Source organism: Hyperolius riggenbachi, chromosome 6 (genome assembly GCF_040937935.1).
Source record: "Hyperolius riggenbachi isolate aHypRig1 chromosome 6, aHypRig1.pri, whole genome shotgun sequence".
Taxonomy (NCBI): Eukaryota; Metazoa; Chordata; class Amphibia; order Anura; family Hyperoliidae; genus Hyperolius; species Hyperolius riggenbachi.
This window is the reverse complement of record NC_090651.1, coordinates 55,004,861-55,020,303: the sequence shown is the minus strand read 5'-3', so window position 1 is coordinate 55,020,303 and position 15,443 is coordinate 55,004,861. Positions and strand designations below refer to the sequence as shown.

The 15,443-nt window shown below is 45.0% G+C and overlaps 1 protein-coding gene across 5 annotated transcripts in view; it reads left to right on the top strand.

The window, feature by feature from the left end:
• Window positions 1–15,443, top strand: part of DNAJC6 (DnaJ heat shock protein family (Hsp40) member C6) — a 119,609-nt gene that overhangs the window by 59,850 nt on the left and 44,316 nt on the right. For all 5 annotated transcript variants that reach the window (XM_068239300.1, XM_068239301.1, XM_068239299.1 and 2 more), the window contains 4 exons: window positions 4,696–4,745; window positions 5,941–6,089; window positions 9,271–9,393; window positions 13,779–13,912. In XM_068239300.1, coding sequence (XP_068095401.1) covers window positions 4,696–4,745; window positions 5,941–6,089; window positions 9,271–9,393; window positions 13,779–13,912 — 456 coding nt within the window. The remainder of the gene's footprint in view (window positions 1–4,695; window positions 4,746–5,940; window positions 6,090–9,270; window positions 9,394–13,778; window positions 13,913–15,443) is intronic.

The window sequence follows — 15,443 nt, the reverse complement described above, 5'->3', positions numbered from 1 at the left end:
GGAAATGTGAGAGACGACTTCTCAGTATGAATATACAGTGGTTTGCAAAAGTATTCGGCCCCCTTGAAGTTTTCCACATTTTGTCATATTACTGCCACAAACATGAATCAATTTTATTGGAATTTCACATGAAAGACCAATACAAAGTGGTGTACACGTGAGAAGTGGAACGAAAATCATACATGATTCCAAACATTTGTTACAAATAACTGCAAAGAGGGGTGTGCGTAATTATTCATCCCCCTTTGGTCTGAGTGCAGTCAGTTGCCCATAGACATTTCCTGATGAGTGCTAATGACTAGAGTGCACCTGTGTGTAATCTAATGTCAGTACATAGAAAACGAAGAAGGTCCGCACGATGCTCCTAAGATCCTTTGTCTTTATTTATGGACGTATCCAAAAGGGTCAACACATAACACCAGCTGACATGTTTCGGACCTACTGGTCCTTATTCATAGCTAGAGTGCAAATGGTATAGAGGCCTCCTATATATCCTCCTCCGGTGGAGTGGGTGGCTCCCGGACCAAGCCCAGGGAAACACCCCTATCCCCACACACAGGAAGGGATATGTACAGTATGGAATACAAAACCTAAGAAACACTAAAATAAGCATTACTACTTAGTCCATGGTTAGAAATAGGATTAGGACAGGAGGCCTACAGGCATAACGTACAAAAATACCAGTCTAATCCAACATCAAAATGTACGTTAGAAAAATGATATAATAAAACCTATAAAAATATAGAAATTATGAATTGTACAATTAAAACCATCAAGGAGCAGCGTGTACAAAGAGAGCAAAATCTAAGTTAGAAGCGCCAGATCCCAACGGGAATTCAGGCCCTGAGGGAGTCTCGTACCCAATCTAAAAATCCATAAAGCCTCCCGGCTCATAAGCCGTTTGGTTGTATCCCCCCCCCCTCTGTGCAGGCAAAACCTTCTCTAAAGCATGAAAGGAGAAAGAGGACGTGTCACCTTGGTGAACATGGCGAAAATGTTTCGCCACATTGGAAACGTTGGCACAAAGCCAGGCCGGACCGCAGTAATGTTCCCCTATTCTAGCGCGTAACGGTCTTGTGGTGCATCCCACATACTGTAGGGCACAGGCCCCACAAGTAATAAGATACACCACATTCGATGTACCGCAGTTGATAAATTGCCTAATGGGGAAACTGCGTCCGTTTGAGGTCGACGTGGCAACCCGGGTGCGGGTATGAACCCTGCAGTAATGACACGTTCTCACTCCACATCTGTATGATCCCGCCAGATTTAACCAGGTAGAAGACCTGGTTTGGGACTCATACAGGCTAGGAGACAAAGATTGGGCCAGAGTTGGAGCACGCCTACTTGCAAAGCATCCTTTCATGCTTTAGAGAAGGTTTTGCCTGCACAGAGAGGGGGGGATACAACCAAACGGCTTATGAGCCGGGAGGCTTTATGGATTTTTAGATTGGGTACGAGACTCCCTCAGGGCCTGAATTCCCGTTGGGATCTGGCGCTTCTAACGTAGATTTTGCTCTCTTTGTACACGCTGCTCCTTGATGGTTTTAATTGTACAATTCATAATTTCTATATTTTTATAGGTTTTATTATATCATTTTTCTAACGTACATTTTGATGTTGGATTAGACTGGTATTTTTGTACGTTATGCCTGTAGGCCTCCTGTCCTAATCCTATTTCTAACCATGGACTAAGTAGTAATGCTTATTTTAGTGTTTCTTAGGTTTTGTATTCCATACTGTACATATCCCTTCCTGTGTGTGGGGATAGGGGTGTTTCCCTGGGCTTGGTCCGGGAGCCACCCACTCCACCGGAGGAGGATATATAGGAGGCCTCTGTACCATTTGCACTCTAGCTATGAATAAGGACCAGTAGGTCCGAAACATGTCAGCTGGTGTTATGTGTTGACCCTTTTGGATACGTCCATAAATAAAGACAAAGGATCTCAGGAGCATCGTGCGGACCTTCTTCGTTTTCTAAGTTTTGTATGGGACTAGCCATCCTGGTCTGGCACTGCCCTACCTGGGGCGAGCGGTTTCCACCTTCCTTTCTACTAATGTCAGTACAAATACAGCTGCTCTGTGACAGCCTCAGAGGTTGTCTAAGAGAATATTGGGAGCAACAACACCATGAAGTCCAAAGAACACACCAGACAGGTCAGGGATAAAGTTATTGAGAAATTTAAAGCAGGCTTAGGCTACAAAAAGATTTCCAAAGCCTTGAACATCCCACGGAGCACTGTTCAAGCGATCATTCAGAAATGGAAGGAGTATGGCACAACTGTAAACCTACCAAGACAAGGCCGTGCACCGAAACTCACAGGCTGAACAAGGAGAGCGCTGATCAGAAATGCAGTCAAGAGGCCCATGGTGACTCTGGAAGAGCTGCAGAGATCTACAGCTCAGGTGGGGGAATCTGTCCATAGGACAACTATTAGTCGAGCACTGCACAAAGTTAACCTTTATGGAAGAGTGTCAAGAAGAAAGCCATGTTTTGCTGGGGGACACAGCAAACATGTGGAAGAATGTGCTCTGGTCAGATGAGACCAAAATGGAACTTTTGGGCCAAAATTCAAAACGCTATGTGCACATCTAACGCTGCACAGCACTCTGAACACACCATCCCCACTGTCAAATATGGTGGTGGCAGCATCATGCTCTGGTAGTGCTTCTCTTCAGCAGGGACAGGGAAGCTGGTCAGAGTTGATGGGAAGATGGATGGAGCCAAATACAGGGCAATCTTGGAAGAAAACCTCTTGGAGTCTGCAAAAGATTTGAGACTGGGGCAGAGCTTCACCTTCCAGCAGGACAACGACCCTAAACATAAAGCCAGGGCAACAATGGAATGGTTTAAAACAAAACATATATGTGTGTTAGAATGGCCCAGTCAAAGTCCAGATCTAAATCCAATCGAGAATCTGTGGCAAGATCTGAAAACTGCTGTTCACAAACGTGGTCCATCTAATCTGACTGAGCTGGAGCTGTTTTGCAAAGAAGTATGGGCAAGGATTTTAGTTTCTAGATGTGCAAAGCTGGTAGAGACATACCCTAAAAGACTGGCAGCTGTAATTGCAGCAAAAGGTGGTTCTACAAAGTATTGATTCAGGGGGCTGAATAATTACGCACACCCCACTTCGCAGTTATTTTTTTTTTAAATATGATTTTCGTTTCACTTCTCACGTGTACACCACTTTGTATTAGTCTTTCACGTGGAATGCCAATAAAATTGATGCATGTTTGTGGCAGTAATATGACAAAATGTGGAGAACGTCGAGAGGGCCGCATACTTTTGCAAACCACTGTAAATGTGTTAAAGTGTACCCAAAACAAATTGCCTTATGCCGCCAGATCAATTCCCGCTCATCCCCGCGGGGCGATTCTCTTATCTTCTGCTCGTTTTCCTTATCTTTTCCTCCTGCCCGCGGTATCGAGCGCGGAATCGATCTGACGGGTGATTGGACATGTCGGAAATGATCAATCGAGCCATCTCGTAACGTGTATTCCCATCATAAGACCTAAGAAGAGGGAAGCCTCTGGATCCTGCAGAGGATTCCTATGTTCTTCTGACTCCCAACGTTGCCACGCATGGATCTTTGGAACATATCTGACAAGAGCCATGGCCATGCTCCCAGCCGATTGGAAGCGCAGCCTGTGCAAGTTCGGCCATGCCTGTGCTCAAAGCCGAAGCCATAGGAGCGCGAGTGTGAACTTCAGGATGGTCCTGGGCAGCGGCCGTGGTCTAGAAGGATATTTGGGAATCAACACTCCATTTCCTGCAGGCCTGCCTGAAACACCACTGACCAACACTCCTCCTCCTGTAGGCCTGCCTGCAACACCACCAAACTAACACTCCACACGTTGCAGGCCTGCCTGAACACTACCGACCATCACTCTACCTCCTGCATATCTGCCTGCAACACCACTAACCAATACTCCACTTTTTTCAGGCCTGCCTCCAACACCACTGGACAACACGCCACCTCCTGCATGTCTGCCTACTACACCGCTAACCAATACTCCACTTTCTGCAGGCCTGCCTCCAACACTACTGGACAACACACCACCTCCAGCATGTCTGCCTACAACACCGCTAACCAATACTCCACTTTCTGCAGGCCTGCCTCCAACACCACTGGACAACACTCCACCTCCAGCATGTCTGCCTACAACACCGCTAACCAATACTCCACTTTCTGCAGGCCTGCCTCCAACACCACTGGACAACACTCCACCTCCTGCATGTCTGCCTGCAACACCACTGACCAACACTCATTCTGAACCCCTGCCTCCAACACCACTGGACAACGCGCCACCTCCTGCAGATCTGTTTGCAACACCACCGACTAACACTCCACTTCCTGCAGACCTATCTTCAACACCACTGGACAACACACCACCTCCTGCAGATCTGTTTGCAACACCACTGGACAACACACCACCTCCTGCAGATCTGTTTGCAACACCACCGGCCAACATTCCACATCCTGCATTACTGCACCACTGATCAACACTCCACAACAGCAAAAACTTCTATATAGCCAGGCACTATTCACTCCAGACCGATATGCATATTTTACAGTCGTGCTTTGTACAACCTACCTATTCTTATGGTGTATGCCAGTACATTGCTTTAGTTTTTTATTGACATTGTCTTGATGTATTTTCAACAGAAATTCTTTTTTATTTCTCTTTCAGCTATACGAAAGGAGAGCTGGATATCTCATATATTACCTCAAGGATCATTGGTAAGAAATTCCTACCTATTGTGCTAGGTACACATGATGCAACTTCCTGCCATATCATCTCCGACTTGTCCGATCTTCTCCCGATCGGTAACGGGATCAGTTTTGTGAAGTAATGATCTGAAAATCGATCCTGTTATCAACACATGATGCAATTTATCGCTGTGATGGGAAATTGCACTGCGATAGTGATGTCTGTAAATTGTTCTCTTCCTCGCCCATACTGCTGGAAACTGTTCAGTTGTGTGCCACACTGTCATTCCTCCTCCTCAGCAACAGATCGCACCATGAGGTGTTCCATGCGGTATTCACAGAGCCGGTCCTCTCATAAAGCAAAGTAAGATACTTGCATCAGGAGCAGAGATTACAGGGGCGGCCTGTTTGTACTGTGTTTACACTTACAGCATGCAGAAAGAGTAGGAGGAGAAGCGAGAGGAGAGTGAAGTGAAGAGGTCATCATTGGGGAAATGCAGCTTGTTGTGCTGTGTGAGGAGTCTGACAGTGAGTGAGGAGTGCAGGACAGCAGCAGTGTTTCATTTCACTTGCACAGCAGAAGAGAGGAGGAGGAACTGCTGTCCTGACTGAGGAAGAATGGAGGACCGCCGACTGGCTGAGGGTGAGCAGTTTGTTTGTCACAGACTCGCAGCCAGCCAGTGTGCTATTGTGTTGAGCTGCAGCATGTAATGCCTCAAGTTGTTGCGTATGCTCCCTTGCTGACTGAGAACATTAAATAGAAATATAGTATAATGGCATTATGTAACCAAATTCGCACCGCAGCTACTGCGTAACGTGCCATGTAAATTATTGGGTGCTGTGCGGGTGGAAGGGGCGCATCCTCACAAGTTTGCCTCAGGCAACAAAAAGTCTAGAACCAGCCAAGGGTACTCACACCTAAAAAGTTGCGCGAGGAATTGAGTACAGATCCCTGGACAACCTTTGCGCGTGTGTAAGCACCTTTAGTCAGATCAAATATGCAGGTCAGGTATTCTGATTTCAATGTCCTCAGGATCACTTTGGATCAGTGATAAATTACTGAAGCCAGCTACAGTCATGAAACTAGCATCATCAGAACATCAAAAATGTAATTCTTTAGTATATAAGTATTAGTTTTATTTAATGGAAAATAAAGAATATTAGCTTGCCTACAGCTAAAGCTAAACCTATGCACTAAGCGCAGCATATTGTGCTGATTTTTCAGTAATGTCGTTTCCTGCGGAAGGCGTTGAGCTGGGATTCAGGAACCATATTGAAGACGTCCGCTCCTTCCTGGATTCCAGACATCTGGACCATTACACAGTGTTCAACCTATCGCCCAAGTCTTACCGCAGTGCCAAGTTCCACAACCGGGTAAGCTACTGCTGCGTGGCGAGTCTGTGACGTTTTATATTGCATTTTTCTGCATGTGTGATTAAGTAGTCGCAGACCAGTCAGAGTGCCTATGGTGACCCCTGTCCAGCACAGGAAGTGCCTAGGTGCACAACATAGCCATTTAATCACATTTTCTTTGACCTCCAAATATTCTCACATCTCAATGCATTTGAGCATTTTAGGAATGTGCTAGGTAAACCAGCGTGCATGAATAAAGGCGCCATGAAAAAAGGGCCCGGCTGGATAACTAAATGGCTCCAGTGGTTAACGAAATCTAAAACTATACACATCGTTGTCAAACTTGGTTAGCGATAAATACAGTGGTAAAAACAGACGGGAAATAATAACGAAAAGATATTAACGTTAAAAATTATTACGTAATTCAACAATACAGCTTAACCCAACCCTACTCTCATACAGAACCCTCCCCCAGTGGTGCCTAACCCTAACCACTCCCCTGGTGGCGCCTAACCCTAACTACCCCCCCGGTGGTGCCTAACCCTAGTTCCAACCCCCCCCTCGTGTTACCTAAAACGAACCGCCGCCCGGGTGGTGCCTAACCCTAACCATTCCCCCTGGTGGTGCCTAACCCTGACCACTCCCTCTGCAGAAACAGCCTTTTACACATAGAAACCCTTTTACACATAGAAACGATAATATCTTTGATAACGTAAAATCTGTACATACAAACAAAATAATATGACAAAAACTATAATGTTGCAAGCTTCTAAAATGATAACATACTTCAAAAACTGTAATGTTCTAATGTTAACGATATTTATCGCGGCACACTGTTTTCTGCTTTTTTCACTGTTTTAAAGATAATTGCATTAGAGTCTATGGGGGCGCCCTTTTCGCCCTCTCTCAGCCGGCGCCCTTTTTTCCTGCTACCGTAAACCAATCCATGGAGACTCCGCCTTGCAACTTACAATGCTTAAAGCATCTGCTTGTGGGGTCTATGACTTGATAAAGCAGAACTGTTTTGGCAGCACAAGATGGGGTGGGTGCACTTTATTGGGCTGGGCGTTTTAAAGTTTTGGTTGATCAACGTAGGTTGCAAACATTTTCCACCATTATGTGTATGTGGGAGCAGAGCTGCCTGTGTCTTTTACAGAGGCCACACAATGCCTTGTTTGAAGTATTATCTCTGCAGTGCTAGTCCATCGGTTTTCCTAATCTGTTGAGCTACTTGCATACATGCGATAACCGCCAATTCAGATGATAATCGTTGTGTGTACATTGGCCAATCAATATTGCTCGGGCATCGTTAAAGATCCACGGCATCCTTTGCAGTAAAGCGGACCACATTTCTGTGCAGTCTGCGATAATCCTGGGCAGGCAGATGTGTTCCCCATATAGCCTATGAGGGAGTACATCCACCCCGGGCTTCAGCCGGACCACGACACACCATCAGAGCGGTCACTACACTGTCCGCTCCCACTGGCCACACGTGGTCTGGCAACAAGTGGGAACAGAGCCTAAAGGCCACCGGCCAAGCAGGAAGTGACCTGCGCTTGCCATCACTTCCTGCTTTGGGTATGCAGAAGTGTATTGTTTAGATACACTTGCTGGCATGCGCGCCGCATCGTTATTTTTTTTTTTTAAATCCACGCATCACCATAGACTAATGACTTCTGTGACGATGCAGATCGTTGCAAGTCAACACATCTCCGCAGCGTTAATATAGTTCTTGCGTTTGGGGATACACCGCCTCGGTGTGAAAGAGCTCTGAGGCTTTGCTGTCTTCCTAGAATTCTTTATAGAAATAGAATCAAGACGACACTATATTTTCTTAATTTAATAGTTATCATAGGCTGCTTTTGAAGCTTTAATGTGAAATAATTATAGTACAGACTTCCCTGTCATCGTCCTTTGCATTCCTTCTCCCCTCCTTTTCTTTCCTTCATTAACACTCCTCTCTTTTCTCCTTCTATTTAGGGCTCTTTCATGCGGGCAACGGAAGGCAGTGAATTTAACGCCTGTCAGCTGCTCTCCTGCACTTGCCTGGTTCTTATTAGCGCTCGGTACCAGTGGTAGACAGGTGGTTCCCCCTATAGAGTTACATCTGAGCATGGACGCTGTCATGCTCAGATACAACTTCTTGCAAATCTCTGCCTAAGCGTAACGCCACCACTCAGGGCCAGATTTCAGGCACATGCCTACAGGCGCCTGATGATGGAAAGGTGGCTCACTCTCCCCCTAGTGCCTCCCTCCTTCATTACCTATGCAGAGTCCTGAGCCGAGGTTACTCACCTAGCTCTCGGCATTCCATTTACGAAATCACCCTTCAGAGGGGGGCACCATGAGCTGCTTTACACTGAGGGTACTTCTGGCTACCTAATGCTAAGGGACACTTTTATCTATGATGGGCAGGGGAAGTAGTAGAGGAGTGACAGCTGGGCAAGTTGCGGTGCGGTTTGGCAGGGGTTTGTAGGATCATGAAGGGTGAAGTCTAGGGTGCCAGGACATCAGTGCCTATAGGCTCCTGTGATGTAAATCCAGGCTTGCCACCACGTGAGAAGCACTGACACGTGTTAAAATTGCTGCCATTCAACTTCATTTTAATTGCACCTAAATGGCCCTCGTGGGCGGCAGATGACAGTCGTGCAGTGCAGTCTCCCGTCTGAAAGAGGCCTAAGACCCTTTTCAGACAGGGTTTGCCGTGCAGGTAAGTCTCAAATCTGTCGCCCTCCAGTGCAATTCCAGTGCAATTTATATGCAGCAGGAGTAACGCCACACGTATTAAGCGCTGACATGCGGTGGTGTTACAGGGTGTCAGAGGAACGCGACCTGTTGGGTCTGAGTATGGCTGCGGCTGCTGTCCAGCATTGGTACTAAACACTAACAGTTGCCCAGCTGGTGCAGAAGAGCAGAGAACAGCTAGGCGATGAATTCACCACCTGTCAGTTGCCCGTGTCAAAGGGGCCTAACTCTTCCTTTCCTTTATCCTGTCCCGTCCACTTCCCTGATCCATCTTTGTTCTGTTGCTTTTCTTTTCCTCCACTTTACTATACCTCATGTCCCCTTCATTTTAGTTAGTTTTCTCCTTTCCTCTTGTCCATTTTTTTTTTAAATTGATTAATCAGAAACAAACTTTTCTGTGTTGGTACTGTCTGTCTGTAAGTAAGCAGCTGGTTTGATGGGTGCTCATTTCTTCCAGGTCTCAGAATGCAGCTGGCCTGTAAGACAAGCTCCCAGCTTGCATAATTTATTTGCTGTCTGCAAGAACATGCACAACTGGTTACAGCAGAACCCCAAAAATGTCTGCGTTATACACTGCATGGTGAGTGACGGCTTTGCTTTGAAAAGTAAATTTTTTTTTATTTTAAAGTGCAATTTCACAAAACTTTAACCACTCCCCACCACTACAGTATATCTACGTCAGCTGTGGCACTCTCCAAGCCACAGCGACGTAGATATACTGACCTGCTTTAAGCCCTTTTGTGCAGGAACAGGTGAGCTTCAGAGCGCACCCCCCGGCACTGTCAGTTGCCTTACTAATTGGCAAAAGGGAACATGTTCCCTTGTAGCCAATTAGTGACCCCCCGCGGATGAACGATCACCGCTGTAGCAAACAGCGTGATCATTCATCTCTCCCCCTCCGTGCACAGATAGCTAAAAAAAATGTAAATAAAGCCGCCTCTCTCACCTTACCTCGTTCCAGCGATGAGCCTGCAGCCCGAGCATCCGATCCCAGCTCTGAACTCAGCCGCGTATTGCCGGTGACCCGGGTCCCAGCTTGATGACGTCATCAGGCCAGGACCCGGGTCACCGGCAATACACGGCTGAGTTCAGAGCTGGGATCGGATGCTCGGGCTGCAGGATCAGCGCTGGAACGAGGTAAAGTGAGAGAGGTGGCTTTATTTACATTTTTTTGGCATCTGTGCACGGAGGGGCTGCCTGATTGGAGGGCCTTTATCTGGCTACCCACACTGGGGGGGGGGGGGGGAGGGGGGGTTGGGGGTGCAAAAAAACTGCCAGGCATCTGGGTAACTGGGGGGATGACATCACAATGGGGGATCATTTGGTTATCGGGGGGGGGGGGGGGGGGGGGGTAACCTAATACTGGGGGCACATCTGGCTATAATTGGTGGTGGGGGGGGCAATTCTGGAGGCACATATGGCTATAATGGGGGAAATTTTATCCTGGGGACACAACTGCCTATAATGAGGGGTGCCAATCCTGGCGGCGTTACTGTCTCTCTGTACTGGGGGGTGGTAGATACATGGGACACATCTGACTATACGGGGGTGCCGATATTGGGGTCACATCTGGCTAAACTGGGAAGGTTGGGCTGATACTCGGGGCACATCTGACTATATTAGGGGGGACATTAACTGGTGGAATGGTTTTATCACTGTGGCACTTTTTATTTTTAAACTGGAATTGTTAAAAACTGAGAAATAATGCATTTTTTTTAATTTTTGTTCCCTTTTTTCAATTAAAATGCCTAGAAAACAAAATTGTTCTTGGGACTAAATACCCCCCATTGAAAGCCTGGTTTGTCTTGAAAAAAACGATATATAGATCATTTAGCTGTAGTGAGTAGGGATAAAGTTATTGCTGATTGAATAGGGACACCGCTAAAGCGTCAAAACTGCTCTGGTCAATAAGGGGAAAACAAGGTCTGGATGCGAAGTGGTTAAAGAGGATCTGTGAGAAAAAAAAATGTGCCCCTATGGGGTGCTTACCTCTGGAGCAGGACTGGGTTTCTAAAAAGGCCACAAAGGCCAGGGCCTTGGGTGGCAGCACCCCGAGGGGGGAACCTGAACATGAAAGAGGGATGGCTACATATGAAAGATGAGGCTGGAAATGGGAAGCAACACATGAAAAAGGTAAACTGATGACCAATGCAGCTGTTCATGAAAGAGAGGGGTTACAGTATATGGTTAATACACATGGAAGAGGGGGCTGCAAATGGAATGGAGGCGTTTCTGCACATGAAAGGGAAGCAACAACATACTTGGCTATGGGAGCACAATTGAGGTGGTCTGCCGCTGAGAAGGTGCATGCGCTTTAGTGAACAACTCAGCCAGGCACAGACCTTAATTGAAGTAACAATGGAAAATAGAGTAGACCCGGAGGACACCGAAACCTCAAAGACTACAGGGGGCTGGAAGAAGCCACAGGTAAGTAAAAGTAAACATTTATTTCTCGTCTCAGGAACACTTTAAGCATGTGTGCAAATATATTACCATGAGCACTTTTTTTTATTCTTGCTTGACTATTTGAGCTACAGTGGGATGCAAAAGTTTGGGCAACCTTGTTAAATCCCTGATTTACATTCTGACATTTATTACATGGTGACATTTTTACTGTTGGCAGGTGATGTAGTTGCTGCTTGCTTTTTTGGCAGTTGGAAACAGCTGTAAACAGCTATTTCCCACAATGCAACAAGGTTCCCAGACAGGAAACTGCCAGGAGTACCACGGTCCTCAGTTTCTTGTGGGAGGGGTTTCACCACAATATCAGTCATACAGCGCCCCCTGATGGTCTGTTTGTGAAAAAGGGGGTATCAGCTACTGATTGGGATAAAGTTAAATTCTTGGTTGGAGTTTCTCTTTAATCGTCATGATTTTCCTGTATAAATAGTTGGTTGTTACGATAAAAAATGTCATTTAAATATATCATATAGGACACACACACAGTGATGTTTGAGAAGTGAAATGAAGCTTATTGTATTTACAGAAAGTGTGCAATAATTGTTTGAACAAAATTAGGCAGGTGCATACATTTGGGCACAACAAAAAAGAAATAAAATCAATATTTAGTAGATCCTCTTTTTGAAGAAATTACAGCCTCAAAACGCTTCCTGTAGGTTCCAATGAGAGTCTGGATTCTGGTTGAAAGTATTTTGGACCATTCCTCTTTACAAAACATTTATAGTTCATTCAGGGTTGATGGCTTCGGAGCATGGACAGCTCTCTAACTCACACCACAGATTTTCAATTATATTCAGGTCTGGGGACTGAGATGGCCATTCCAGAATGTTGTACTTGTTCCTCTGCATGAATGCCTTAGTGGATTTTGAGCAGTGTGTAGAGTCGTTGTCTTTTGGAAAGAACCAGTCCCTGCGCAGCTTCAGCTTAGTAGAGACCAATGTCCAGGAATCGGTGACAGAGTGGAATCCATGTGTCCCTCAACTTTGACAAGATTCCCAGCCCCTGCACTGGCCACACAGCCCACAGCATGATGGAACCACCACCATATTTTACTGTAGGTAGCAGGTGTTTTTTCTTGGAATGCTTTGTTGTTTTTCCTCCATGCATAACGCCCCTTGTTATGCCCAAATAACTAAATTTTAGTTTCATCAGTCCACAGCACCTTATTCCAAAATGAAGCTGGCTTGTCCAAATGTGCTTTAGCATACCTCATGCGGCTCTGTTTGTGCTATGGGTGGAGAAAAGGCTTCCTTTGCATCACTCTCGCATACAGCATCTCCTTCTGTAAAGTACGACGAATGTTTGAATGATGCACAGTGACTCCAGCTGCAGCAAGATGATGTTGTAGGTCTTTGGTGCTGGTTGGTGGGTTGACTCTGACTGTTCTCACCATTCATCGCTTCTGTTTATCCAAGATTTTTCTTCGTCTGCCACTTCGAGCCTTAACTTGAACTGAGCCTGTGGTCTTCCATTTCCTCAATATGCTCCTAACTGTGGAAATCTGCTGAAATCTCTGAGACAGCTTTCTGCATCCTTCCCCTAAACCATGATGGTGAACAATCTTTGTCTTCAGGTCATTTGAGAGTTGTTTTGGGATCCCCATGTTGCTACTCTACAGAGAAAATTAAAAGAGGAGGGAAACTTACAATTGACCCCCTTAAAGAGGAACTCCTGTGAAAATAATGTAATAAAAAAAGTGCTTCATTTTTACAATAATTATGTATAAATGATTTCGTCAGTGTTTGCCCATTGTAAAATCTTTTAAATCCCTGATTTACATTCTGACATTTATTACATAATGACATTTTTACTGTTGGCAGGTGATGTAGCTGCTGCATGCTTTTTGGCAGTTGGAAACAGCTGTAAACAGCTATTTCCCACAATGCAACAAGGTTCCCAGACAGGAAACTGCCAGGAGTACCACGGTCCTCAGAGTTTCTTGTGGGAGGGGTTTCACCACAATATCAGTCATACAGCGCCCCCTGATGGTCTGTTTGTGAAATGGAATAGATTTCTCATGTAAAAGGGAGTATCAGCTCCTGATTGGGATAAAGTTCAATTCTTGGTCGGAGTTTCTCTTTAAATACTCTTGCTCATACTTGGATTCACCTGTGTATGTAGGTCAGGGGTCACTGAGCTTACCAAGCCAATTTGAGTTCCAATAATTAGTTCTAAAGGTTTTGGAATCAATAAAATAACAGTGCCCAAATTTATGCACCTGCCTAAATTTATTTAAACAATTATTGCGCACTTTCTGTAAATCCAATAAACTTCATTTCACTTCTCCAATATCACTGTGTGTCTCCTAAGTGACATTTTTTATCGTAACAACCAACAATTTATACAGCAAAACCATGACGATTAAATAAGGTTGCCCAAATTTTCGCATCCCACTGTAAATCTTATAAAACTGCCAGTGTCATTTCTATTAAAAGGCACTAGAATAATCATGTGTGATGGAGCAGTTTGCTGTCATTAATTATGTTTGTTTCCCATGTTGTACAGGACGGTCGTGCCGCCTCTGCAGTTTTAGTCAGTGCGATGTTCTGTTTTTGTCACCTGTTCTCCCATCCTGTCCCCGCCATCCAACTTCTCAACGCAAAGCGTCCTGGTATAGGGCTATGGCCATCACATAGGAGGTGAGTCAAAACTATCATGTATATTAATAGGTAGTTCACAAGATAATCACAATCCTGATTTGTTCACATAGTTTGATGTAACAGGGCTGGATCTCCGCATCCAAGTGCAAGTCAAGGTCATTATTCTCCCCACTGCTTTTTCCACTCTGTTGTATGCTACACCATTGTCCCTCCACCGCCCCTCCATAGCTAGCAGCAGAACAGGTCGGTAGCCTACAGGCTGGCAACACGTCTGTACAGCACTCATTCTTGATCCGTCTTCCAAGGGATCAAGTCCCAATTCCCATGGGCGACAGTTCTCATACGTATGTATTGGGCTTAAAGGGGCACTACAGCGAAAATCTGTAAAATTTAAAATATATGCAAACATATACAAATAAGACGTACATTTTTTCCAGAGTAAAATGAGCCATAAATTACTTTTTTCCTATGTTGCTCTCACTTACAGTAGGTAGTAGAAATCTGACAGAAGTGAAAGGTTTTGGATTAGTCCATCGCTTTATAGGGGATTCTCAGGGATATATTTATTTTCAAAAGCACTTAGTGAATGGCAGTTGCTCTGTCCAACTGCCAAAAAACTGTGTAGCGAGCAGGGAAGCTGGCCAGCATTATTGTTTAAATCCTTTTTCGGGATTATCTTTATAAAGAATAAAAGCCTTGCTGAGAATCCCCTATGGAGAGATAGACTAGTCCAAAACCTGTCACTTCTGTCAGATTTCTACTACCTACTGTAAGTGACAGCAACATAGGAGAAAAGTAATTTATGGCTCATTTTACTCTGGAAAAAAGTACTTCTTATTTGTATATGTTTGCACATATTTTAAATTTTACAGTTTTTTTTTTGCTGTAGTGCCCCTTTAATAGTAATGCAGCAACCACTGGAATACAGGGTAGAGCACCACAGAAATGTATAGTTATTTGTTAATGTGTTGCTAATCATTGTTTGCCCTATTTCCAGCATTTTTGGAGTAACTGTCAAGTCATATTTGTTTTAAAGGACCTCTGTCGCAAAAATCTTAAAATTTAAAATATAGGTAAACTTATACAATTTAGAAGTACATTTCTTCCAGAGTAAAATGAGCCATAAATTACTTTTCTCCTATGTTGCTTTAACTTGCAGTAGGTAGTAGAAATCTGACAGAAGTGACAGGTTTTTGACTAGCCCATCTCCTCATAGGGGGTTAAAAGCGATTTCTTTATTTTCAAAATGCACTTAGTGAATGGCAGTTGCTCAGTCCAACTGCCAAAAAAGTGTGCAGTGAGCAGCAGGGAGGCTGGTCAGCATCTTTGTATAAATCTTTTTCAAGGAGTGTCTTTGTAAAGAATAACGGCCATGCTGAGACTCCCCCCATGAAGAGATGGACTAGCCCAGGCATGGGCAAACTTGGCCCTCCAGCTGTTACGGAACTACAAGTCCCACAATGCATTTGCCTTTATGAGTTATGACTGTGGATGTCAGACTCCTGCAATGCATTGTGGGACTTGTAGTTCCGTAACAGCTGGAGGGCCGAGTTTGCCCATGCCTGGACCA